The following is a 26,897-nucleotide window of genomic DNA, read 5'->3' as shown; positions in this document are numbered from 1 at the left end:
TTTGCTATGTGTCTCAGTAGACTAACTTTGAGGTCAGAGACCGTTTATATTCATCTATTTCCAGTACCTATCATGGCTGGCACATAGGTTGTCCAATAAAGAATTCAGATCCCCTGACTCCTGGCTCTGGCTCCAGGTTGCTGCCTACCCCATACAGGCGGAGGTGGGCACCAGGATAAAGTCCCAAGGCCTGAAAGCCCAAGGAAATGGCTGTCCAGTCTGTCTAGTCTACATGTGGAAAATCTAAATGCTTAAGATGACCCCAGAATCATTCTGCGATGAGGAGAACTTTGAATTGGAGGGTGGGAGTGTTGGGCAGTTATTACTGAAATCATTTATATACAACTCAAATGTCCCCCCACTACCTTACAGATACAGATGAGGTTATGTTAACGGGCACATTTTGCTAACTCCGTAGCTGGCTTCTCATTTGGGTAACTAAGCCTCATTTGTAAGGTTCCCTTGCCATCTGGTCGCTCAAGAAGTCCGCAGACCCTAGGCTCCGCTCACACTTTGGCTGCTATTCCATCTCAGCTCCTCAGACGACTGCTCTGTCAACCTCCCACTCTCCTGCTGCTCCAAGCCCCCTGGGGCTTACCTTCCTTTACCACTATGAAAATACTCTCCCTGCTCTGTGGTCTGCCTTTTTGAAGGGTCTCAGAGCAACACTAAGCCAAAAGGTGTCACGTGGTGCACTCAGACCACCCTTTCACATTTAGCTCACTCCTCCTCAGGATGTGCGTTTGCCACCACAGTAGAGGCATCAAGGGAAAATTTCAGTGCAGTCAGCACAGTGTGCCTGGAACCACCACTATTCTACCCTCAGACCTTTTGCTGATTTCTGCTCATAGAACCCAGTAGCTTCTCCCCCCATCATGAATTTTCTCCCAGGCGGCAGAAGGTTCCCTTTCCCTGCTAGGTTCACCAGGTACTGCCCTTGCTACATATATTACATTTTATTATATTATATATGACATAAACTGTTACCACAGGTAAAGAGAATGAATTCTGAGAACTCCAAGGACCACTTCATTTAACCATCCCTCAGTGTAACTCAGTTTTACCTCCAGTAAGTTTCCATCTGCACCAGATAGAAATTTCTTCTCCCTCTAAACTTCAAATCCACATTGTCTTTATGAATAATTGGCCTTATGATTAAGGCCTCATATCACCTTAATCACCTTCTGCCTATGAAGCCTCTCATATTATTTTTACTTTATCATCTCACCTAGAGAGCTCCTTCATGCTAGGGAGCCTGTTGTAAACATTTTCTTACCTCCCACTGCTTGTGCACAGTAAATGCTCAAGAAGTATCTGATAAATATTAAATGAGTGATTTGTAATTGTACCCCTCTGCTTCACCCACAACATCTTACCTTGGGATGCAGTAGGATTACGTTAAGTGAAGGCATCTTTAGATGCATGAGAAGATGGTTTTTTTTTTTTTTTTAGAAGATGGTTTTTTAATGTATCTGTGTGTGCTCTTGTTCATAGTCAGTGCAGGGGTAAAGGGTAGGGAACTATCCTCTTCAGAACGGACCCAAAGGAGCCCATTAAATTTTTTTCTCTTGGGAATTTTGGGCTGAGAGACAGAGCCTGGCAGTCTCTGGAACTGCACACAGCGGCACTCCAGAAACTATCCAAACCCTTGTTGATACTCCTGAAACTGCTCTGCTTTCTACCCTTCCAACTACTCGGAGATGCCCTCATATCCTTCTAAAAAGTTCTTTTGCTTAAACCAGCTAGAGGTGGTTTCTTTTCTTTTCTGTTAGCAAAACCTGATGTAACAGCAGAATAAGGTGGCACATTGACAACATCACACAGATGATACTCCCCAAATAAAGGAAAATCATTACTTGTGTTATCCAAGTATCCTACTTCACTCAAATAAATTCAATTATTTTCTTTCCTTGAAGAAAAGTGTGGCTTCTAGCTCTCTGAGGAAGAAAGGGTAAGTTTGAGACCCAGATAGTATTAACAACAAACAACAACTTCAAAAGTTATGGAGATAAAAATTATTTTCAAAACCATACATTTTACATATCATTACACACCATCTTCATACCATCTACACAGAGGTAAACAAATAACTGTAAAATCTGAGTAACATTTGCTGTACTTAAATACAAAGATGTTCTTATTAACTCTTCAAAGGGCAGGTGAGAATTTGCATTGATCCAATTCTTACAGTCTTGTCCAGTCCCCCTTGAAGTCAACAGCTGGGCAGTCTGTAAATAGGATTTAGTTAAGCCTGCTGTCCCCATCCATCCATCCATCCATCCATCCATCCATCCATCCATCCATCCTTCCAACATTCTTCTGTGCATCGTGCTGTGTGAGACACTGTGCTGGATAATGGAGAAATCAGGTAAGTAAAAAATGATTCCCACCCATGAAGAAGCTCACAGAACAGTAGAAGAAACAGTCAAATAACTACAGTGCAATGTGATACCATATAATACAGGCATGAGCAAAGTATTATGATAGCCTCTAACTGCCTAGAGGAATGAAAACAAGGATTCTGAAAGAAGATGATGCTTGAGCTGAATCTTGAAGCAAAGTAGGAAACACTCCCAGGGAAATGCACCTTCAGCTCCTAATCCAAAGGACGGAAAATTTTGCTCCTAGTTTAGTGAGAAGAAAATTAAAACAGAATAATGTCTACCAGGGCCTCCTATTGATAAGGCAAAACCACAGTACAACTCAGAAATCTGGACTGCTTATCGCCAGACTTATAGCACCTAAGGACACAGTCCTCATGAGTTTTTAATACTCAAAAAAAATACAACTTTAAACACCTGCCTTATTCTATGCAATGATCTTACCAGAAGGTCCTCTAAGAAGGTCCGTAGGCTTATGATTTTGTGAAAGGAGTTTAAAAGGCCAAACACGTTTCACAAGTAGAATAAAGTTCCTGATTTTATATAACTGAATCTCACATTTACTAATTTTGAAACCAGTTAATACCAAACAGTTCTTAAAAGGCAAAGGAAAAGAGTTGATTTCTCTGTGGAAAGTTTGGGCCTAAGGGACAAGGATGGTTCTGTGTCATCGGACTATATGGGTTTTTTTGTTTGTTTCTTTTTGTTTTATAAATTTATTGATTTTTTTTGGCTGCATTGGGTCTTCATTGCTGCTCACGGGCTTCCTCTATTGTGGCGAGCAGGGGCTACTCTTCATTGCGGTGCACAGGCTTCTTATTGTGGTGGCTTCTCTTGTTGCGGAGCACAGGCTCTAGGTGCGCGGGCTTCAGTAGCTGTGGCACACGGGCTCAGTAGCTGTGGCTCACGGGCTCTAGAGCGTGGGCTCAGCAGTTGTGGCGCACGGGCTTAGTTACTCCGCAGCATGTGGGATCTTCCTGGACCAGGGCTTGAACCCGTGTCCCCTGCATTGGCAGGCGGATTCTTTTTTTAATTTAATTTAATTTATTTATTTATTTTATTTATGGCTGTGTTGGGTCTTCGTTTCTGTGCGAGGGCTTTCTCTAGTTGTGGCAAGCGGGGGCCACTCTTCATCGTGGTGCGTGGGCCTCTCACTATCGTGGCCTCTCTTGTTGCGGAGCACAGGCTCCAAACGCGCAGGCTCAGTAATTGTGGCTCACGGGCCCAGCTGCTCCGCGGCATGTGGGATCTTCCCAGACCAGGGCTCAAACCCGTGTCCCCCGCATTAGCAGGCAGATTCTTAATCACTGTGCCACCAGGGAAGCCCCAGCAGGCGGATTCTTAACCACTGTGCCACCAGGGATGGACTATATGGGTTTTAATCTAAAATTTTTTATTCATTTTCAACTATGTTAGGGAGAACAGCCTGAGAGATTAAACTACTATCCAAGTGTCTTTTTCAAAAAGGGAAAAGGAAGCACTCCAACATGGATGTGCACTATAACAAACATCTCCTATATAAGTAAGTGCTAAAGTTGAATGCTCTAAACTCCCAACTTAACACCATTTCACACATGAAGACTCCTTGAGATCCCTGCAAGCATGGACTACTGCCAACTCAAGGAGGAAAAACATTAAGGGCGTGTGAAGAATGAGGAAGAGATGCTGGTTTATGCACAATTCCTCTAAAAAGTAAGGACCATTTCCTAAATTTATTAAGAGGTTTTTATCTCTTTTTTTGGAAAGAGAGCATAAAGAAGGGTGTGAAATTACAAAAAGGGAACTTGAAATCCAATTGCAAAAATTGCTCATGCAATTGGCCCCCTTCTACGTGGCTTTTTAGAAATCTCCTGAGTACCAAAGAGTTTAGGCTTTTACAGAAGAGAGCTCCTACATCACGGCATGGCACACTACTGCTTCCTTAGACCTTTTAGGAAATAATCCCCAAGTATTTTTCACAAACCCTAAAGGGCTTTCTACATTAAAACATAGCGACAGAAATCAAGTGTAGAATAACTGCAGAGCTGTGGTGATGGGTTGTACTAGTTCCAAATGATTGACTTTCTACTCCAAACAGTGAGACAAAGGGCATTACCCCGTGGGCACAGTCGGTTCCAAAGTGAGGGACATACACATGTGGATGATCTGAGGCACAAGCTGTGATTGGTCCTAAGAAAATGAAAGGCGGAATCGGGTTCAAAACCCACATCTCATGATTTCTGGTCCTTATTCAGCCAAAGCGTTGAGCTGCTTCATATCTATATTAAACACATTTTGGATCTTTCTCGAAAGTTGCTCTTGGTGCAGCATGATAAGGAAAACCAGATATTTGGCTTGGTAACAGTATCCAAGGTATAGGTGTCACACTCACAGTGAGCTTCTCACCACAGGATGTCTGAGATCTGCTGCCATAGAGAGGACTATGGCTCGATGATGACTACTAGAGTTCAGTTTTCAAAATTTTGGGAATAATCTGATCATAGCCTTTCCTTCTTGTTACATTATAGGACAGGAATTTAGAGTATTCAGTCAACAGGTTCTCCCAGTAACAGGTGATGTCATCCATCTGCAAGTGGTTCAGAATAAACTGGCTTCCCCTAGAGACAAGATTAACAAGAATATTTAAAGCACACCATTGAATAATACTAGTAGCTTACATTTGAGTGTTTACCTGTGCCAAGCACTGTTCAGAGTACTTTATATAAATTAACTCTGATCTTCAGAACCAACTCTATAGCCATCATATCCACACCCACGCAATTGGAATTAGACATGATTTTTTTTTTTCTTAAAAACAAATATGTAAACAGCCTATCCTCAGAAACAGTACTTGAATGACTTCAAAGATTTCAGTCTAACTCTACAAAGGATGGGCTTGGGACATATGTGAATGTGTGTTTTCCCCCAAGACAGCTTTGATTCTGATCATCTCTGTATAATGAGGTTGAAATTCAGGTATCACCATGGTAACAGCATTCTTATGACATTAGCTCAGGCAAAATGGGGATGATAAAGTAAAGTGGAAAAAGAAAAATGAACAGAACTTACCTTTCAGCAATTTCTTGAGCTACATCATCATTTGCTTTTACAAACTGCAACAGCTCCCTAAAATGGAAAGAATTATTAGGCTCTGAAATACAGACCAAGCTCATTAGTACTAAGTCAGAGAGATCATAGATTGAGGTCTATCGTTAATCTCTAGATATGTGGATGGTGAATTATGTCTTTTTTAAAGCAAAGATATCAGGTCCTCACAGGAACAAAATAACAACAACAACAGCAGCGACAAATATCTCACACATAGGCGAAGGACAATCTCTTGTAGTTCTGGAACATATTTGGAAAAATAGAGAAATGTTCAATGATACACATCAAAAATCAATAGTAAAGAAAAAAATTCCCCTCCTGTTTCTTGCTCTGGCCCCCAGAAGAGGGCACTGAGCTTACATTTCTGGCCCTTCTCCATTCCTCATCCTAGCCCCTCCCATCATGAGAGGAAATTTGCCTCAGTTTCACTGAGGGCAATTTTCATGCTGTATCTGAAAGTCCTTTTGACAATATAACACAACTGAATACCCATATCTCTAGTCTTTGAGAGATTAGAGCTTTTTCACTGCATACTGTCTGAATGTTACATTTTGAATCAGCATTAGAGAACTTTAAAAAATTAAATCCCACTCAGCCTAGTTGGATAATAATGCAATACTATCTTTGAGAACCAAGTAAGAAAAAAAAAAAAGCTTTCAATGGAAAAAGTCATCAGGAGTAAATGTCTTAAATGGCTGGGGACTTAGAGGCAGATTGCGGGAGTCATCGGAAACTCTGCTTGGGGGAGAGCTGCTTACTGAACGTCGGAGAGATCTGTTTTGACTGGGATATAGTGAACCCATGGCTTCAGCTGTGGATAGAAGAATTCCAGCCACTCGTCACCGACATGGAAAACAAGTGAACCACAAAGAAAGAGGTGTTTTAACCGGAAACTTGCAGCTACACCCCGAAAATTAAACAGATACCTGGAAAAGAAAGAGCAAAATATACTTGAAACTATATGCCTACTTGCACAAATATGACCTTTTTTTCTTACTCCTTCTTCCCCTTCTTTCGTTTTATTACCCCCTCTCCTTTCTTTTTCCATTTTCAGTCTTCAAGGACACATCAGCATGTCCCTGTGAAGTTTCTATAAACTCCTTGTTGTTCCAGGGGTTAGAGGTTGTTCCTGGGAATATCAGGGTGAGGGGGAAAAGAGGGATACTTTCTCCAGGGAGAGACAGATAGGGCCAGCAGCTGGGTGCTGGGTACAGCGGATACAAGGCTCAGATGGAAACAGTACCTCACCCTTTGCTACAAGTTTTTCTAGGCCTAAAGTCTGGAACTCATCATGGCCTCCCAAAGCCTTGTTTTTCCCATAGGGTACCCTACCTGGTCAAAGGCATGCCCTGTTCCCTATTCCCTCTTATGAAATCTGGAGAAGACACCAGGCATACCTAATCAGTCTTCAACGAAATGCCCCCTGGAAAAAAGCTAACTTAGAAAAGAACTTTCTTTTCAGCATTTCTCATGCATGTACCCCTGTCTCCAACCAGAGCTGCTTCTACCCTACAGTTCCCACTGTGCAGTATAATCAGCATTCATCTCTCTGAATCCCCCCACTGCCCTCCTCCTGACCTGGTTTTACCGGTGCATATAATCCTTAGTCCTGGCATTTAAATATAATACGTTAGTTACATATGCTTTATTCATGTTGGACCGTAAATTGTTTTTAATAACCTAATAAATACTTGATCTAACTTCAGCTCTTGGCTGGGCGGGGTGTGGAGAGAAGGAATCCCATCCCTTTGATTATAAGCACGCAAGCTCTTTGGAAGCAGGGACCACATTTCATGTCTCCACAGTTCCCACAGAACCTAGTTCAGAGCCTTGTGCACAGCAGACTCTGAGAAAATAATAGCTAAGTGAATTAATGTGACTTTCACAAACCCCGGCTGGACCCTAGTATTAAAACTCTCACCCAAAGTGAAGCTATTCCAAAAGCAATAGGGAAACTAGGAGAGTCAGGAGTTCTGGAAGTCTTACTTGTATTTGCAGTGATCCACAAGATGGACATCCTTAGCAGCTGGCTTTCCCAAGGTATCCTTTCAGTGAAAAGGAAGTTATTAATACTAGGAGTAGGAGCATTTATTGAAGACCACTGTGCAGTAAGCATTGCTAAACATTTCATCAACATGACCTCATTTAAGTCTTATAATAAACAGACTCAGGAGGCATGATTATCCCACTTTATAGATGAAGCAGCCAAGGCTTTGAGAAGTTGGGAGGCTTGCTCAGGGTCGCATGGCCCTAAGTAGAAGAGCTCGGGTTTCAACCTGGTTCTGTCTGATTTTAGAGTTTAAGCTCCCGTGGAACCATGTGAATCCCCTGAACTCAGAGGTCATGGCCTGCAGTACATTTCACTCTGTGTAAATCATACTGCACAGGAGGTTACAAATGGTGGCTGATGGGCTTAGCGGTGTAGCCCACACACAAATTTTGTTGAGCTCACAAAGTACTTAAAAATAAATATTCTAACCACTGCCAACATTTATAGGTGGTAGGATATTTCTTAACAAAAACCCAGATTTCCAACTTTTCTTGGGGAAAAAAAAGGAAGATTTGGTAAAGCGAGCTCCTATTCCCCTGGGCAGCAATGACCGGAACTTCAGCACTCTCTTCTGCTCACCACTGCAGCCCCTGGGGGTATCGGAGTTTGAGACCCCCATCTGTATTCCAGCCACCTTAGCAGAGGGTAAACTTGATGAGGGGAACAAGTCTTGTTTGCTTTTGCAGCCTCCCATAGTAGATGCTGGGCTGAATGGCTACATTTTTCATATTTTTATTTTTTAACAAAGTTTCTTATACTGCATTTGCTCCTGTTTGAATTAAGCAGTCACATAATAAATACATGCAGCTTTACTTAGTATTTCTTAGTTTTTACTTAGTTTTTCTGACAAGAATTTTAAACATTTTTCTCATATCATCCTCATATGGTATATGGAAATTTCAGATGAGGACATTTAGGGCTTTAAGTTCTTTGAATAAGGCAAGAAAGAGTTAAGAGGATAGAGATAGACTTCAAACCAAAGAAGCCAGTCATTGCTTTCACCTTAGAATCACTTGGGGAGTTTTAAACAAATGAAGATGCCTATATGCCATTTCCAGAGATTCTGATTCATTCTATTCATTTTTAAGTTCTCTGGTTGGATTGTATAGTCAGGGTTGGGAACCACTGGTTTAAACCAGGGGTTGGCAAACATACAGCCCACAGGCCAGATCCAGCCCACTGCTTATTTTTGTACACAACCCATAAACTAAGATTATTTTTACCTTGCAAATGGTTAGAAAAAAATCCAAAAGAGAATATTTTATGACACAGGAAAATTACATGAAATTCAAATTTCAGTGCCATAAATAAAGTTTCGTTGGAACACAGCCATGCTCATTCGTTTACATATTGTCTACGGCTGTTTTCACACTGCAATGGCAGAGCTGAGTAACTACAACCCAGACTCTAGAATCTGCAAAGCCTAAAACATTTACCATCTGGTCCTTTACGTAAAAAGTTTGTGACCTCTGTTTAAACCTTCAAAATTGTATAAAATACAAGTCATAATATGGGCCAGAAAAGCAATGTGAGTTTGAAAAAGAATAATTTCCATATATGCTAATTTTAGTCCATGGAACTTTCTCTATATTCATTCCACCACTGAGAGGAAACCTAATCTGAAATTCTACCCAGGTGGCAATGTCCTTTGAGTGAGAATGTTCACTGCTGTAGTTCTAGTCAGATGATGGGTGATTACTTTCATAGATTTCCAGGCCTGGTTTTTGGTGTATTCTGCATCAACAAGTTTTGGACTTTTCCGAGATAGAAGAATGAGAGGATCTCGTTCTGGACTTGTCCTATAAAAGAAACACATGACATAAAACTATGTGTCCTACACCATAATACTGTTCCCAATCTCTGAAAGGTAAGCAGTAATCGGACCCAATGAAAACACTATATACACAGATGGACAATTCATTGGTTACTTTAATAGAAGAGGAGGGGGATACTAGATCCTACAGCAACTAGGAGGTCCTGGGCTGTTCTCCACTTTACCCTTCAGGGAAGGGGAGTATTTGGCCCTTCTTTGCTTGCATTCTAGTCTTTAGGATTATGTTGTTCTGGGCACTATAGCCACATCCCAGGGAATTATTTCCCCTTTAGAAGATTCATGTAACCTCTAATCACTGGTACTCATAGCTGTGTGACTAGGTAATCACCACTCACCAAAATAGCTACGTGACCTTTGTGGGGTGTGCTCTGTAAAATCCAGTATAATATTTAAATTAAAAAGAAAACTGAAGGGCTCAAACACCTGAAAACTGCATGTAGAAAAAGTCCTAGTTATGGTCCTAGTAGCAGATGGTCTTGACATTTGAGGGGTCATGGACCCCCTGAGAATCTGATGAGAACTGTGGACCCCCTCTCTAGAAAAATGCACATATCCCCATATAATTTCAAGGAATCCCTAAAACCCCTGAAGTCCACACATAGGTCCCAAGTTAAGAATCTGTGATCTGAAGATCTGAGAACCAGAGAGGTTGATAAGGAAGCGTAAGCAGTTGTTGTTGGGCCGAAGTCCACTGCGAGTGAAGAGAGGCTGTGACCTCGGACAAGGATGCTCTGAGAAAACTGCAAAACTCTCTCCCTTCACATTCTCTTTTGTATTCATCTGTCCAACAGATACTCATTCTGCATCTGTGTGGTGGGTACTGTTCTTAGCACCGGGGATATGGAGCTGAACAACATGGACAGGGTCCTTCCCCAACCTTTTCTCTTTCCCTCTTCCTCCCTTCCTTCCCTGCTTCCCTCTCCATTTTCACCAGTCTCAGTCTGCGCTTCCACCACTATTTGGCAACCACATGGTCTGATGAAAAAGGCAGTCAGAAGAGCTGGTGATGGTTCCCGCTCTGCCATTAAGTGGCAGAGTGACTGTGGGCATGATCATAAGCTATTCCTAGGAAACTGTAATCTCTCAGGCAAGAGGACAACTCACTGTTCTGTTCAGCATTATATATAGTCAAAGCCCATCACACTCGTGGCACTTTGTAAATGTCTGTTGGATGACTGGACAGATGAACTTTACTTCTTTGGATTTCAGTTCAACTTAGAGTGATTTGGGCAAATAATTTGAGTTCTTCTCTAGTCTAAAATTCTGTGATTCTATGTTTATTTCTTAGTTATCTTAGCTTTCTCTTTAAACTAGGGTTCCTCACACCCTCAAAATTACTTATATTTTGCACATTAACTGGAAGGATATTTTTGTAAAACGTCAGAAAGTATAATCACCTTGATCCTCGGAAATATGCTGTGGAATTTTTCTTTTTCCATGGCCACTGTGCTGCTGACCTAAAAATAGATTTCATTAGTGTCTATGTTTCTTCCTTAACTATATAAGGATGTCTTTGAACCACTTCTGAAGATTAGTTGAGATCTTTACATTTTTAAATCAGTCTGGTCCAGGCTACTCAAAAGGAAAAGCTCGAAATAACATTATGTTCCCTTTTGTTATTACTTCATTCCTATGGAGATGCTAGCAAGCAATATCTGCAAATCTACGGTTTGGTAAATAAGTTAACAACATTGAAAGAAAAGTTCCCCAAACTAAGTGACATGTTTAGGGCTATTTAATTCAGTACAATGAGGGTTTCTTCCCCACTTCAATCAGAGTCTATTGATAAAATTAACAGGCAAAGACAACTGCAGAAAATATCAGAAATTGAATTAAGGGCAAGGAAACAAATCACTTCCTGACTTCATGTTTTAGATGCATAGGAGTTATCATCAGATTTAGTCTGATTTTGCAAAGCACCTGGTATCCCCAAAACTGTACTTAGTGCTCCATAAAGACAAAGTCCCTGAAACTCAGGTCTCAGTGCCCATTACCACAGCCAGCCTTCCTTGCGGAAACTGCTAATCCACAGATGCGTCATTCTTAACTTACTTTGTAGGAACCCTTCACAGAAGTTTGTGTAGCGGCTTCCTCTGAAAAAGGAGGGGCTTGGACTGAACTGGAGTTAATGAGGGATTGGTGAGCTACTTGCTGTAATGGGGAGACTTAGGACATAAACTTTTCAGGCAGAGATACTTTTCAGATTCAAATAGTGTCCAATTACCCATTTTCTCTCAGGTGAGACGACGGCTCCCTATTTTCCTGGCTTATCTTCTATCCTTTCTTGCTGGATCATCTTTACCTGATTCTCCAGTCCAACTATTTCTCTGTCTCATATTCCCTCCCACCAAAATATAAACACTATAGCAATGGGGTTTTTTGTTTTACGATTTTTTCTGTTTTTTTTTTATTTTTAATGAAAAAAATAGTATATACTCATTATATAAAATTCTAATAGTAAAAAAAATCCATCTGGAATCTCCCCACCCACAGATAGCTACTTTTAACAATTTAACGTTTCAGTGAAGAACTTCCTTCCAATCATCTCTCCACATCAGTGGTTCTCAGTTGGGGGTGATTTTGCCCCTCTACCCAAGGGGATATTTGGCCATATATAAAGATATTTTTTGATTGTCACTACTAGGGGATTGCTACTGGCGTCAGTGAGCAAAGGCCAGGGATACTGCTCAACAACCTACAATGCACAGGACAGCCCCCTACAACAAAGAATGATCTAGCCCCAAACATCAAGAGTACCAAGACTGAAAAACCTTGCTCTATATAACAGAGATCATACCATGCATGCTGCTAGCTAACAGTCTTATTAGGACATATTATAGATAATAATAAGAGCCAACACCTATATAGCACTTACCATGTTCCAGGCAGTGTTCTAAGTGCTATATAAATATATAAACTCATTCTCATGAGCTTACAAGGTGGGTTTCATTAACCCTACTTTATAGTTGAGGCCCTTGAGAGGTTAAGCAATTTGTCCAGAGTCACACAGCTAATAAGAGCCAGGGTTTGAACCCAGAGTCCCTGTTTTTAAGTCCTATGCTACCTTTACTTTCCATTCATGCACAGTATTCCATTTTATAACCATGTCGTAATTCACTTCATTCCTTATTAGTGGGCTTTCAGGTAGTTTTAAACTTTTTTCTTTAAGAAACAACACTGAAGTGAATATCCTTGTACCCACATCTTTGCATGCTTGTCTAATTATCTTCTTAGGATAAATTCTTGAAGTAAAATTGCTGGGTCAAAGGATACACACATTTTACATTTTCATATATACTGCCAAACTACCCAACAAAAAATGTATCAATTTATACTGAAATTTTGAGTATAAATTTCCTTGGTCCCTGGGGAAAGCCGCATACACAGACTTGAACCGAGTATCATCTCTGTTTTTTCTCTCCCTCATTCTTCCTGCCCACCTACCCACCCCTCAAATGACCCATGTTAGGACCTTTGTCTCCCGGCAGGCACTAACAGTGGCCACCACAGCTTGGTGCTGCCCCAGCCCTCTTTTATAACCCCACCCCTCCGCTGACCATAGAGTGAATTCTTTAAATCCACAGGGACACTGAATTCTTCCACACAGTGAAAAGTAAGTCAATGGGGATAAACTCCCAAAAGTTTATAAAAATAGGAAAATGCCAGGCAGACATCAGTGCAGATAAGCAAGCAGATTACTAAAGTTTCAAGGTGAGAAACGAAATCATGGGGCTAGAGATTCTGAATGGAGGGCTCTAAAAAATAAAATTGCAATTCTATAATCATGAATAGATTCAATTGAAGAATAAAAGGGGAAGGTATCAAAAGGAAAACAAATTCACTTAAGATTAGATTTTAAAACATATGCTATCTCCCTAAAAATTCCTTATTAGTTTACAAGGGCGGTAACTACACAGTAGAGGAACCTGATAGAACACCTTGACCAGGTGATCAAAATTAACATCTCTAATGAGAGGTGGATGCACACAAAATCACTTATGTAAGTATCTGAGCCAGCAATGCATAAACTGAATCTAATCAGGAGGAAATAGACAAAACCAACCTGAAGAACATTCTATTAAAAATGTTCAGGGTCACTGTATCAAAAATGTTCAGTGGCCTGTATTCTTCAAAATGTCAGAATCACGAAAGACAAAGACAGACTGAAGAGCTACTGCAGATTAAGGATTAAAGAGACGTGAGGACTAAATACAACACATGATGCTGGATTGGTTCCTGTACTGGAGGGGGAATGTGCCTTATGGGACATTATTGGGACAACTAAGTATTAAATTAATATTGTTTTCTGTAATTGACAATTGCAATGTGGTTATAAAAGAGAACACTCTTGCTCTTAGGAAATATGCACAAAAGTATTAAGGGGTACAGGGTCATAAGGTATGCAGCATATTCTCAAATAGTCCAGAAAACAAGAAATTATGTATATATTACACATGCAGCCTACATATCCATCAAAGGACACAATAAATTAAATTACTATCCGATGGAATACCATGCAACTGTTTAAAATAATGAGGTCATTTTATATGTACTGACATGGAAAGATTTCTAAGACACCAATAAGCGGGGAAAAAGTTGCCTAGGTTGGACACATTTATAAATTTTTATGAGCGTGTAAAGGTTTCATATTCAGAAAAAAATTGTTTTTACAATGATTTTAAAAACAAAGTAGATGTACAGCAGGTGGGAAAAGAGCTACAAAAAGACAGAAGAGTGTGAAAAGGGTATTTGCAAGAACCTGAAAAAACAAAAAAAGGATTAGAAAACTAAAGTCAGGAATAACTTGGAGAAAAAAATGTTAAAGACATTTTTACTTTTCCCTCTCTCAAAATTATGTTCAAAATGAAATGCTAAGTAAGAAATGATGGTCTCAATGTCTGGAGAACATAGGAAATATTAACTAGTCAAGTGGAGAGAATAACGCACTTGGAAACCTAGACTTCAGGCCTAAATTGGTTCCTTGACCAAGTCACTTAACCTCTCTGAGCCTGAATTCCCTCCTCCCTGAAATCAGGAGTTGGACAAGAACAATTTCCAGGTCCCGTTCTATGAAGTATGAGACCAAGTTATCTTAAAAAATAACTTCCTAATTATACCTACTGAATAATAAACTTGTTTCTTTACCCAGTGGCTCTAGCTGCCACTGAGGACTGTGGCCTTATATGCTTCTCCAGAGAAGGGACTTTCTCTTCATCTCATTTAAATCTCCAGCCACACTTAGTATAGGTGATAGATATTTGTGAAAATGAAGTTGAATTAAACTATTGCTTTCCCTACATCTGAGAGAATACCTAGAAAGGCTGTGTTTCTAGAATTTTGCTCATTAGGTACCAATGTTGTTAGAATCATTCATGTAAAATGTAGCTAGGTAAGAAACACCTACAGCTTGATGACCTGGACAATCTAAATTCTGAAATAATGGCAGGATACAGTCAACAGGCCAAGGCAGGTTTCAATTGTGAATCAGAGAGTATTTGGAATAAGCTTGTACTTGAGATACCTATGGGACATTTATGCCCACACCATCCCTGCCTGAAGGACTTAGCTCTTAATTATAAAGTACATTTATGTGTTTCCAAGTAATTTTCTATCCTTCCCCACAGTATGGTCATTCATTTTTTCCTACTTATCAAAGTAACTCACTCTTATTTAGAGAACCTTAACAGTACAGAAAACTTTAAAGAAGAAGAGGCTTCTAGAATCCCTCCCACAGAAGCATTGCTGACACTTTAGGGTAGGTTCTTTTGCTCTTTTTCTATGGATACATAAATATTTTTATACTCATACAAAATTGCTTATGCTATAGTTTTTTGTCTTTTATTTTTCGCTTAAAAGTTAGTCCTTTTAAACAAAATTAATTTTTTATACTTTACTGTTTACTTCAAGACGACCCACAAAGAGGGATAAATAAAACCTCTCTAAAGGACCTACTTTACCAGGTCTTCTCTGAAGAGGTCCCACCGTCCAAGACCAGTAGGATATATTGGCCAAACAGCGGGTCCTCCTTCCCAAAATGTCCAAGCAGGATACATGATATCATGGTACTCTGATGTCTTCAACAGAAACAGAGAGGTGATTCTAAGTCAGTCTCAGAGCAATAGAAGAAGCAGCAAACTGCATTCATGCCACGGGATCTGGAAAAGGCCTTGCCCCAGTGTTATATTGTCAAAGATATATTTTCCCTAGTCTGCGAAGTCTAGACTCTAGATGCTAAAAGGCAAAAGTGACCATGGGTTAAAATTCATGGGCTGACTGAATCCCAGAATACGAAATCACACTAAAGGTCAACTTTTCCAGTTCCCCAAAGTTCTGTTTTTCTAGAGGACATACACTGTTGGACATTTAGTTTAAGGAAATAATATACCCAATTCTGAATGATCACATAGCTGTCTCATCTTTTAACTGATACTACACTTGGAGTGTATACTGTCTTACCAGTTCTTAGTTATTTCCTAGATAGGTCTTTTAGGAGCAAGAATTAGGAAATATAGTGCAATGGTTGAGAGTGTGGGCTCTTGAGAAAGATCATCTGACTCCACCTCTTTCCAACTCTAGGCAAGTTACTTAATCTTTCTATGCTTCAGTTTCCTTACCTTTATAACTGGATAAATAATAATATCAATAATATTATCTATCTAATAGGCTTGTTTTGAATATTAAATGAGTTAGTACATGTAAAAAACTTAGAACAGTGTCTGACACAAAGTGAATACTCAATAAGTGTTAGTATTACCTATTACTGTGGCACTGCTGAGCTCACATTGGTTGGTCAATAAATTCTGAGTTATTTTTTGGTTATTTTTCTTTTTTGATCCGGGTCAAAAGTAGTGATGAGCAGAATGGGGGGGAGGGGTGTTATCCCACATCTTTTGAAAAAGTTTGAAACCATTTGTTCCCTTTACATGGTTACTTCTCTTAAAATTCTGGTCACTGATAAGCCTCTAATTCTACTGTTTCTTCCATTGGCACTACATACGCAATATGCTATTTGCCTTCTTTCAAATATTTAAAAAATGGTATGTGATTTATCAAGCACCTCAGGCATAACAGCTGCTCAAAAGAAACTGCACATTTATTATAAAGCTGACAGACTAAAATCCCTCCCTTGCAAACTAAGAGTCACTGGTTCAAAAAAAAAAAGGGAGGGAATTAAAGATGAAAGGAAAGTTAGTATACTGATGGTCATACTTATTATCCACAGAAAAAACAGATAAGTAATAAACACAAAGTCCTTACTGACTTACATGGGAGCCTCTATCTGTTCTTCTGAGAGGGCTTCATGAGAAATAACGGGACCAAGCACTTTTGAGAAATGAGGCTAAACCATGGGAAATGCAACACAAATGTGGCCTCAGCCCACTTGCAACACAGGAAATAAACAAGTCTAGAGAGAAAGTAAACTGTGATAAAGAAAAAGTGGGGATAAAAAGTTCCTCTGCTTTGGAGACACCAAATCAGAAATGGAGTTATTTTCTCAAAGTTCAGAGGGTTTTCCTAAACCCACTCTTCTCCCATAGAATCTCCCATCCACTCTTTTCTAGCCTGCCCCCATCCCTGCCCCCAAATGCTTTCATATTTAGTCTCTAGGGAATGAAGGCCCATTCCTGCTAATACACCATGTACAAGAACCTGAGCACTAAGATATTCACTGTCCCAAGTTCTCCAAGCCCACAAGTGTGTCCTAGTACTCCTATCTCTCCATAACTAGACCCAAAGATCACCCCCTCACATATCCCTCTCGGGTATTGCAGGCATACCCCCTCACTGCATTGGTTGGGTGCAAACTGTGTGAAGTTATCTAGCCCCTTCAGTCTCACTGTTAGCCAGGCTGGGACCCTGGGATACAGTGGCCGGACAGACGATACCTAATACTGTGGTTGATACATACATTGTAGAAGCTCAACAAATATTTTTTTTGAATGCAGGTTTTCCCTAACTCCAAGCCCATGAGTTTTCTTGGGCCACTCTCTCCCACGCTCTGTAGGATCTCTGAATCCCACCTCCAATGTCCTAGAGGTTCCTCAGGCCTCTCTCATTCCCTACCCTCCATCCCTAGCCCTATAGACACAAGCAACCTTACTCACATCACTTGTGGGTCCTCAACCCCATCTGCTCAGTCTTATCGTTCAATGACTGTGAAGCTAACAGGGACACAGACCCACTTTTGGACCTCAGGCCTCATCCTCACCATCACCCATCAGACTCTGCCACAGACAGCCATCTCCTGCTTATATGCTAGAGGACCACCCTCCATCCCCTCATATGGCTCTTCCTATACTTACCTTACTGAAGGAGAAGACTGGAATGGCAGGCTCCATCCATTTAGGAACCTGAGGATAATCTCGTACATTGATCACCATCTCCATGTCAGGGAGGCGCCCAATAACTTCCAAAATAAAGTGTTCAACACCACTGCACCTGTCAACCAGAAATACAACTTCACCAGAGCAGTGCCTGCTCTCGGACAAGGCAGGGTCCTGCTTACACTTTCAAAGCAAGACAAGCCAGTGTTCAGATCATCAGCCTCCTGCAAAGTGTCCTGAGAGCAATGCTCCTGAAGGGACTACTCCACTCTTCCATATGGTGCCAGTTATCTTTCCCGGCTAAGCTGCTCCAGCTTACAATACTTAATAAAATTTTCTAACTAGATCATCCTAAGTTTCAAGGGAGTGTTATTGCTACTCCTACCATTTCCTCTCCTCTTTTCATTCCCAGCATTTCTTTATTTCTCCTACATGGAATCGTTTAATTAGTAAGCAAGATACAAATTTTGATAGGAACTGGAAAAGCTGATTTTCTAATTGTGTCCCTTGGGCTTTGCATCTCACGAAGACATTATTTTTACTTCCACTGTAACTAAGCCTCATAGTTTATGAGGAAGGATAGGAAACCTTTCACTACCTTCAACCTGAATACAGAACACTATCAAAATCAGTTTTGCAAGCCAGAAAGGGTGCCATGTATATAATCACAAAGACTGTAATATTGCTTTCAGAATAGACTTCCTGGGAATTCTCAGAGGATTTCTGGAAAAAAAGTGAGTATACACTGACAGCTAACTTTTCTGCCCCATTCTTTGAGGTCCTGACCAGCACTATACTGGGGGGCAACATTCCAAGGCCTGACCAAAATTTTATGGCAGCATGAAAATGAGTGATTTAAAATATTGATTTATACACAGGGTGATAACTACAAAAAATATCAATAGTTCATAAACATAAGAAAAGATGGTCAACTGTACTACTATAAGGAAATGCCCCTAAAGCCAAACTTATAAAAACAGAGAAAGTGCTTAACAGAGGCTGAGGAATGGGGGGAAAGGACAGATGTTGTTTAAGGGTACAAACTTGCAATGAGCAGTAAATAAGCCCTAGAGATCTAACACACAGTGTACTGACTGTAGACAACAAAATGGTATTATAATGACCAAACTTGCTAAGAGACTAGAACCTAATCATTCCCACTACTATAAAAGAGAATAATTATGTAACATGATAGAGGTGCTAATTATCACTACAATAGCAATCATATGAAAATAAATGTATCAGATTAACATGTTATACATCTTAAATTTATACAATGTTATATGTCAAGTATATTTCAATAAAAAAATTAAGTATCACCATGACAAAAGAAAAAATCTAGTGAAGCTAGATGCCAGTTTTCATCAATCAGATTGTCAAAGATCAAAGAGTCTGATAATACATAGTGAGAGTGTGAGGTCTATTCTGAGCACATGATACAAGGCTGGTGAAAGTGTAAACAGGCACAACCTCTTTGGAGGACAATTTGCTTCTATTTATCAAGATTTTAAAAACACATTAATTGGCCAATTAATTTCACTTTTAGGAGTTTAGCCTGAAGATATATTCACATGAGTGTTCAAAGGTCTAAGTTCAAGGATGTTTACAGCATCATTGTTTACATTAGTCAAAAATTAAAGGGGAGGACCTCCCTGGTGGTGCAGCAGTTAAGAATCCACCTGCCAATGCACGGGACACTGGTTCGAGCCCTGGTCCGGGAAGATCCCACATGCCGTGGAGTAACTAAGCTCATGCACCATGACTACTGAGCCTGAGCTCTAGAGCCTGCGAGCCACAACTACTGAGCCTGCGCACCCCAACTACTGAGGCCAAGCACCACAACTACTGAAGCCCACGTGCTCTAGGGCCCGCGTGTCGCAATCACTGAGCCTGTGTGCTGCAACTACTGAAGCCCGCACACCTAGAGCCTGTGCTCCGCAACAAGAGAAGCCACCGCAGTGAGAAGCCCACGCACCGCAATGAAGAGTAGCCCCCGCTCACTGCAACTAGTGAAAGCCCGTGCACAGCAACGAAGAAGACCCAACACAGTCAAAAAAAAAAAAAAAAAAAAAAATTAAAGGGGAGTGGTGGGGAAAAATTTAAGTGTCCATTGACAGACGACTCAATAAAGAAATCCATACAATGGGTTTTTATGCAGCTAAGAAGAGTTCTCCATGTACTCCTATGGAACAATTTCAAAATCTACTGTTACATGGAAAGGAAAAGAAAGTTGCAGAACAGAAGATATAGCATGTTCTAGTTTGTTGATGAATCTAGATAACTGTATATGCAGAGATTATTTCTGGCAGGATGTAAAAGAAACTGGTAATTGTAGTTGTCTCTTGAGAGGAGGACTCAGGGACTAGTGGTCTGGTGGAGGGGGGTGTAAGGTGGTAGAGAAACTTCCTTTTCATTGTACATACTTTTGAGTTATCCAAATATTTTACCATGTGCATGTAACACTCCTTTTTTTTCTTTTCTTTTGAACACTTTACTGGAAATATGAGCAAATGCAATAAAGCAAGAATATTAAAGATATATAATGGGAAGAGAAAATTTTAAACTGACTTTATTTGTAGATCCATGATCATCTATGTAGAAAATTTTAAGTAATCTAGCCAAAACCTATTACAACTAGTACATGAATTTAGAAATGTAGCATATTTTATATACTAACAATGGTCACATAGAAAATGAAATTAATAAAGTACTATTTACAATAACATCAAAAATATGTAATACCCTGTGATTATTTTGACAAGAGACATTCAAGACCTACATACTAAAATCTATGAAACAATGGAGAGAGTAATTAAAGATGTAAGTAAATGGAAAGATACACCCTATTCATATATCCAAAGACCCAATATTAATTTTTTTTACTGAAGTATAGTTGATTTACAATGCTGTGCCAATCTCTACTGTGCAGCAGCAAAGTGACTCAGTTACACACATATATAAACTGTTTTAATATTCTTTTCCATTATGGTTTATCACAGGATATTGAATATAGTTCCCTGTGCTATACAGTAGGACCTTGTTGTTTATCCATGTAACACTCCTTTGATACTGAAAAAAATTACTCGTTAAAAAGTTTTTAAAAAAATGTATTACTGCAGTACATTTACATGTAACAGCTGAAACATTTATTTTCTTTCCCATTCAGCTTTTAAAATAGCATTCTCTCACATACTGTACAATTCTATTTATATAAAACTCTAGGAAATAATCTATAATGAGAGAAAGTAGATCAGTGGATGCTTGAGGACAGGGGTGGGAGGAAGGCATGGCGGGGAAAGGGGGAGAGAGGGATTGCAAAGAGGCACAAGGCAACTTTTGGTAGTGAGAGATATGTTATTTTGGTTATATATATATACTTATCAAATTGTACACTTTAAATATGTGCAGTTTATGTCAACCATACTTCACTAAAGCTATTATTTAAATAATACCATTATTCTCTACCTTTGAAATGATGTGACTCCAGTGGGTTTTTTTTTGTTTGTTTATTTCCGGTTTTTTTTTTTTTTGCCACGCCACATGGCTTGAGGGATCTCAGTTCTCCGACCAGGAATTGAACCCAGGCCTTGGCAGTGAAAGCCCAGAATCCTAACCACTAGGCCACCAGGGAACTCCCTCCAGTGTTAATTAGATGGTGCTCCAGTTCCTCAGCAAAATCTCTCAGCTCATCCTTGAAATGCTGAGTTTACATTTTCTTTTGTTCAGAACTGAATACTTTAACTGTCATAGATATTTCTCAAACTGGGTGAAGTAAAAGTATCTAGACCTAGAAAGATACTACTTTTGGCCAGATGAGAGTCTGAGATATTACACAACTGTGTCCATTTCATTAAGGACACTGGTTCTGAATATTTCATTTTATTTCTCTTTTGTTTAACTCTATTTTCCTTAGTTGTATATGTATTAATAGTTGGAATAGGGAACTTTCAACACATTAGGACCTTTCATTGTCAGTGAAAGGCCCTGTGCTCTCTTAATATTTCTAAGAGCTCATGATTCTGACCGAAAAGCTCTGGGGTCTGGAATAAGAGCCATGTGCCTTTCAGAAACTTTGAGAGTACTACTTAATTTGATCTGGAGATTGTTCAGCTAACTATTAAACATTGGAAAAGCTTTCAAAGCCCAACAATGTCTATATTCATATTTTCTTTCTCATTTGTAGAAATTACAAATTCCTCTATGCTCATAATTTGTAGTTAAAGTCTCTATTATTGTTCCAAGTAATGAAACAAATCTCTATTTAAAATACCTCAGTGATTTTCCCCACTACCACCTTATTTGCCCCTGACACTTGATAACCAAAATTGTGATTACCTCAGACTGTGGGATATTAAATGATCTTAATTTTTTTGTTGTTGTTATTGTTTTTACATATTTTACATTACAGTGAAAATATACTAATTTATAATAAAGTTGTTATTATGAACAAATAATATAAATCCTTATGACCAAATGGATGCATGTTTTTTACAATACTGCTCATTTATTTTACTTGTAATGACATAACATCATTTAGAAAAAAGATCTTAGTAAGGGAATATCCTGCCTTCTGGGTTTTGTACTTTGTAATTTTATAAAGAGTAGAGGTTTTGCGTGGTTTTTTTTTTTTTAAAGACTCCTGGGAATTCCCTGGTGGACCAGTGGTTAGGACTCTGTGCTCTCACTGCCGAGGCCCCGGGTTTGATCCCTGGTCAGCCGAGCGGCATGGCCGGAAAAAAAAAAAGACTCCTAAGAGGAAGGTTTATCACTTGTTGTACATAATGCTGCCTAAAGCCAACTTGCAGGCTTAGTCTGTGACCCTCCCTCCTCCCCGCCAGCCCTCAGCCCACTGATATGTAACTTCAGCTCTCACATCTAAAGTCCTGGCCAGTGGAGCCTGCGTAATCTGCAGCACCAGTTATTTCTCTTGCTTTTCCACCACCTTCCTTTGAATACTTGGTATCTAGAATAGTAGTTGGCCCCTGACAGACAATCAGTCAACGCTTCTCCTCCTCCTTCAGCCCAGCTCACTCATGCTGGGTCTCATCAGCCTGTGTCCTGAAGCTACTATAACTGGGGAAGGAGAAAGGGCAGAGTCACAGCCAGCACAATCAGTGATGTGCCCCAGCCTTACAAAGAGAGAGGAGACAGGCTTTGATATAGGAGATAGGAGAAGAGAGGTTGGCAAGAAAAATTCCCAGGCAAGCAGAAGAGTTTGTCACTATTTTGTAGTCCTTCTGAAATGTGAGGAAGGGTTTACCTGTAAGTCCCTTTCATTGGACTCTCTGTAAGAGTAGTATCAAGTAAGCCCTTATGCAATAAGATCAGAAGATATATGTACCTCACAGCTCTTACCTTGAGGGGAACATGCAGTCATTTTCTCGGTATAATCTGTTGTTAATGACCTGATAGTGGGTCCCTAGCTTCCGTCTGACTACCTCCGCCATCATCTTCCTGGAGATACCTCCTCGGAAAGGGGTCAGATCCTCTTCTATGACACTGGGAAAGAATGGGAATCATCAAGGAAGGCAGAACAAGAGAATCATACCATTCCACCTACTTCCTATCTGTGGGTCTAGGCTTAGTATTAGAGAACACAGTAAGCTATGGGAAAGAATAGAGGGCAGGAATGAGCAACCTCTTTCCTGGAAGCACCTTAGGTGATCTAAAATATCAACAACGACAAAGCCACAAAAAGGAAAAAGCAAGTCAATATCTCTTCTACCTCCCTCCATCTGGATTGCCCCTCCTTGGCCTGATGCATATTCCTCCTTCACTACTCATGCCACACCCACGTTCTCCCAGTCACCGCAGTCCCACTGACCTCCCCTTCTCTGAATCCCACAGAAGATATGGTTTACGCCTTACAGCCTGACACTGTTTGAGTCCCATGTTCTAGTCTGTTTGGCCCCTACTACCCTGCATACTCTAGCAGTATGTATGACTGACAGGAGTAACCAGAAATTACACTATTTTGAATTCCCTTTCAAGTTCAGTACATAGCAAGTTTTCAGTTAAGTATCACACACATCAGGTGAATTTTTTGAGGAATCACAGCATAACATAATGAGGAGTCTTAAAGGACCCTGTTATTTAGCTGATGAGGAATCTGAAACCTAGAGAAGTGAAGTGTCTTGGATCTGGGACTAGAACCCAAGGCTGATTTCAAAGTAATCTTTCTACCATAACACACTCCAGCCCTAATTTGCATACATTAAAGATAACCAACAAGAAACTTATGATTCGATTCATTTAAATGTATGTTCATTCCTTCAACAGTATTTATTGAGTACTTACGGAGAGCCAGCACCAGGAATATGACAGTGAATATAAGACATAGGTCTTGACCTCAAGAAGCTTTCAGTCCAGGGGAGAAAGCAGACAAGTACATGTACTAATTCCCACAAGGAGCTAACAGGCACCTGGGCCTCTCCTCTCCCAGGGTATTTTTATCCCCCAGAAATAAGAAAACCACCTCAAGGACCCTGTCTGCTCTCAAAACATGCTTGGCTCTCTGACCACTGCAACCAAGGTCTCTTGGGGATTTTAGGGAATTTCCTCCTGACAAGATCTAAATTCTTAAAGACACGTCAAAGAAAAGAACTCACCCATGGTAGCAGCTGCAGTTTTGACTTGAACATGGTTCATAAATCTCCAAAGCCCTGTTAATTTGGTCAATAAATACTTTCCATTTTGAACCTTCAAAAAGTGAAGTAAATGAAGGTTAACAAAATATCCCTGAGCACTCTTATTCACTAGCAGCAGGCAGGCAGAACCAACAGAAGGTCAAAACTTTTAGACACCCTCTTCTCCTCCCACTGGTGGAAATGAACCTCCAGGAAGGATTCATTCTACAGTTCTCCTGCACTCAGATCAAGTCTGCCCCTTTACTCGGGCTGCCAGGTATCCAAGAAATGGGAAAAATTCCACGCTTGACACTCAGAAGGTTATGGATAAACTGGTGACACGGATTCCCAACTTTTACTAATCAAACTGAGCCCCACAAAGAGGATCGATTAAAAGCCCCAGGCATTATTAACCTTCCCTTCATCTCTTCTGGCAATGGACTAAGAACACTACACACACACACACACACACACACACACACACACACACACGAATTATCCCCCAGTGTGTTAGGGAGGCGCAGGGTAGCCGAGCGTGGGCCATACCCTCTGTGGGTAAACAGGGGCATGGCCCTCCCCTCCCCTCTATCACTCAATTCCGGAGGATGGGTTACTCTCCAGGGTCCTGGGCAGGAGAAGCACCGCCAGACACCTAAACGCACTCTCCGCTCCGAGACGCCCCCGTGCCCCCTTCCCAGCTCTGCCCCGCAGCGACCACAGCACAAGCGTGGCGCCGGCCGCAACAGGGAGCGAGGGGCGCGGGAGAGCGCCTCGGGACCGGGCCAGACCCGAGCCCCAGCGGTGGGCTCGGCCCTGTCCGGAGCCCACCTGACTCCTTCTGGCGGCCCGGGGGCAGGAGTAGCAACAGCAGCCACAACCGAAGCTGATCGCGAAACCACCGCTCCATCGCCAGCCCACCCACTGCCGAGTCCCGGCCGCAGCGCGAGCGGGCGGAAGCGCAGCCCCGCACAAAGATGGCCGTGGAGCCGCACCACGTGGGCGGAGGGCCGCCCCGCGCTGAGACTGCCCCGCGCAGCTCTGCCTACGGATCCTGGTCCCGAGCCCGGCCAGCAGCACAGTGTCCCTGGGAAGACGGCGCGGGGAAGCTGGGCACCCACCGCGCAGCTAACCACAATGCGGTGCGGGCAGGCTGCAGCTGATCTGCTCGTTTGTTTAGAGCCGAGCTATCCACATACCCACATATATAGCCACCTCTCTCCCTCTGTCTCGCGCGCGCTCTCAGGTGAAATCGGATCCCAGGAGAGAATGAATAAATGGCGTCCCCAGGGAAAAATATGTGTAATATTTGTCTCTTACATTCTATAACATCTTGAAAACATCTTATTCTCTGCAGCCAGAAAACTGAAGGCCAGAGAGGGTATGTTTTTCGCCCACAGATTGATAGTTACTGGCACAACCTAGGCTAGTAGTTCTTGCCACAACCTCGAACTGCTTCTTACTAAATAGCATAGATTTGTTGAGCACCTGAATGTGTACAGTACTCTTAGACCCCAAAGGGTTGCATATAGTATATAGCGCACATCTCTTTGTAATAGCAGTTTATAACAGTTGGGGTGACTCAGGAAAATAAACAGTGGGCAACACTTTGCTGTTCAGTATAGGTATACAGCTATATATGTTATATAAAGGGAAGTGTAAATGAAACGGCTTATTCGTTCTTGCAGTCTTGTCTTTAAACCCCAAGCTCTCTGTGAAGATTTTCTTGGGATTGACACCACCACCCACGGAGCTTAGTACCGTGTCTTGCATGCTGTCTCTGGACTTTGGGCATACTTTTTTTTTTTTTTTAATAAATTTATTTATTTATTTTTGGCTGCGTTGCGTCTTCGTTGCTGCGCGCGGACTTCCTCTAGTTGCCACGAGCTGGGGCTACTCTTCTTGGGGTGCGCAGGCTTCTCACTGGGGTGGCTTCTCTTGTTTCAGAGCATGGGCTCTAGGTGCACAGACTTCATTAGTTGTGGCACACGGGCTCAGTAGTTGTGGCACACAGGCTTAGCTGCTCCGCGGCATGTGGGATCTTCCCGGACCAGAGATCAAACCCTTGTCTCGTGCATTGGCAGGTGGATTCTTAACCACTGTGCCACCAGGGAAGTCCCCTTGGGCATACTTTTAGTGTTATATTTATTGTAATAAATTGTAATTACTGTGTTTTCCTGGTGTCTTGTTTCTTCCACTAGACTGTGAGCTCTTTGGGGTATTCACTTTTGTAACTCCACCATCTACCTAGTCCTTTTCTTAACATAAAATAAGCGCAACATTTGTTGCTGAAGCACGACTTGGCGGCTCGGTCTCCTTTACCTAGCAGTGACTTCAGCCCAGGTGATGTCTCCCAACCTCCCCCATCTGTAAAAAGGGGGTTGATAACTTGAACACGGTTGTTACTTGGAGTCCATGAGATAACAGGAATGAGCCCTAACATGATTGTCCGCACGTCGTTGGAGCTTGGTGACTGAAGCCCAGGGAGGAAATACGTTGGTTAGTGCTAGCGAGGAAGGCGGGACCGCGAGCCCAGCGGCGAAGGCGAGTTCCACTGCGCAGGTGCACGCAGGAGGGGGTGCGGTGCTCACTCCCTGG

At 41.2% G+C, this 26,897-nt stretch overlaps 1 protein-coding gene across 5 annotated transcripts; it reads right to left on the bottom strand.

Moving 5' to 3' along the window:
• Positions 1 to 2,000: 2,000 nt before the first annotated feature.
• On the bottom strand, positions 2,001 to 26,837 carry POGLUT1 (protein O-glucosyltransferase 1). 5 transcript variants are annotated; one of them, XR_014245361.1, is made up of 13 exons: positions 25,131 to 26,837; positions 24,285 to 24,375; positions 23,032 to 23,175; positions 17,656 to 17,791; positions 16,618 to 16,691; positions 15,310 to 15,426; positions 10,750 to 10,809; positions 9,218 to 9,317; positions 7,455 to 7,513; positions 6,227 to 6,394; positions 5,430 to 5,486; positions 4,753 to 4,978; positions 2,206 to 2,348 (listed from the first exon to the last, which is right to left on the bottom strand). XR_014245361.1 is itself a non-coding variant. In XM_082394745.1 (12 exons), the coding sequence occupies exons 1-12, from the start codon at positions 25,207 to 25,209 to the stop codon at positions 4,822 to 4,824; spliced, it is 1,242 nt and encodes a 413-aa protein (XP_082250871.1). In that variant the 5' UTR covers positions 25,210 to 26,837; the 3' UTR covers positions 3,622 to 4,821. The 5 variants fall into 5 exon arrangements, 4 of the variants coding, with proteins under 4 accessions (XP_082250873.1, XP_082250871.1, XP_082250872.1 ...); XM_082394745.1 differs by lacking the exon at positions 2,206 to 2,348 and having other exon boundaries at positions 3,622 to 4,978; XM_082394746.1 differs by lacking the exons at positions 2,206 to 2,348; positions 16,618 to 16,691 and having other exon boundaries at positions 3,622 to 4,978; positions 15,305 to 15,426; positions 25,131 to 25,304.
• Positions 26,838 to 26,897: the final 60 nt, after the last annotated feature.

Source organism: Balaenoptera borealis, assembly GCF_965194805.1.
Source record: "Balaenoptera borealis genome assembly, chromosome: 5".
Taxonomy (NCBI): Eukaryota; Metazoa; Chordata; class Mammalia; order Artiodactyla; family Balaenopteridae; genus Balaenoptera; species Balaenoptera borealis.
The sequence above is the reverse complement of the archived record's forward strand: the minus strand, read 5'-3'. Positions and strand labels throughout refer to the sequence as shown.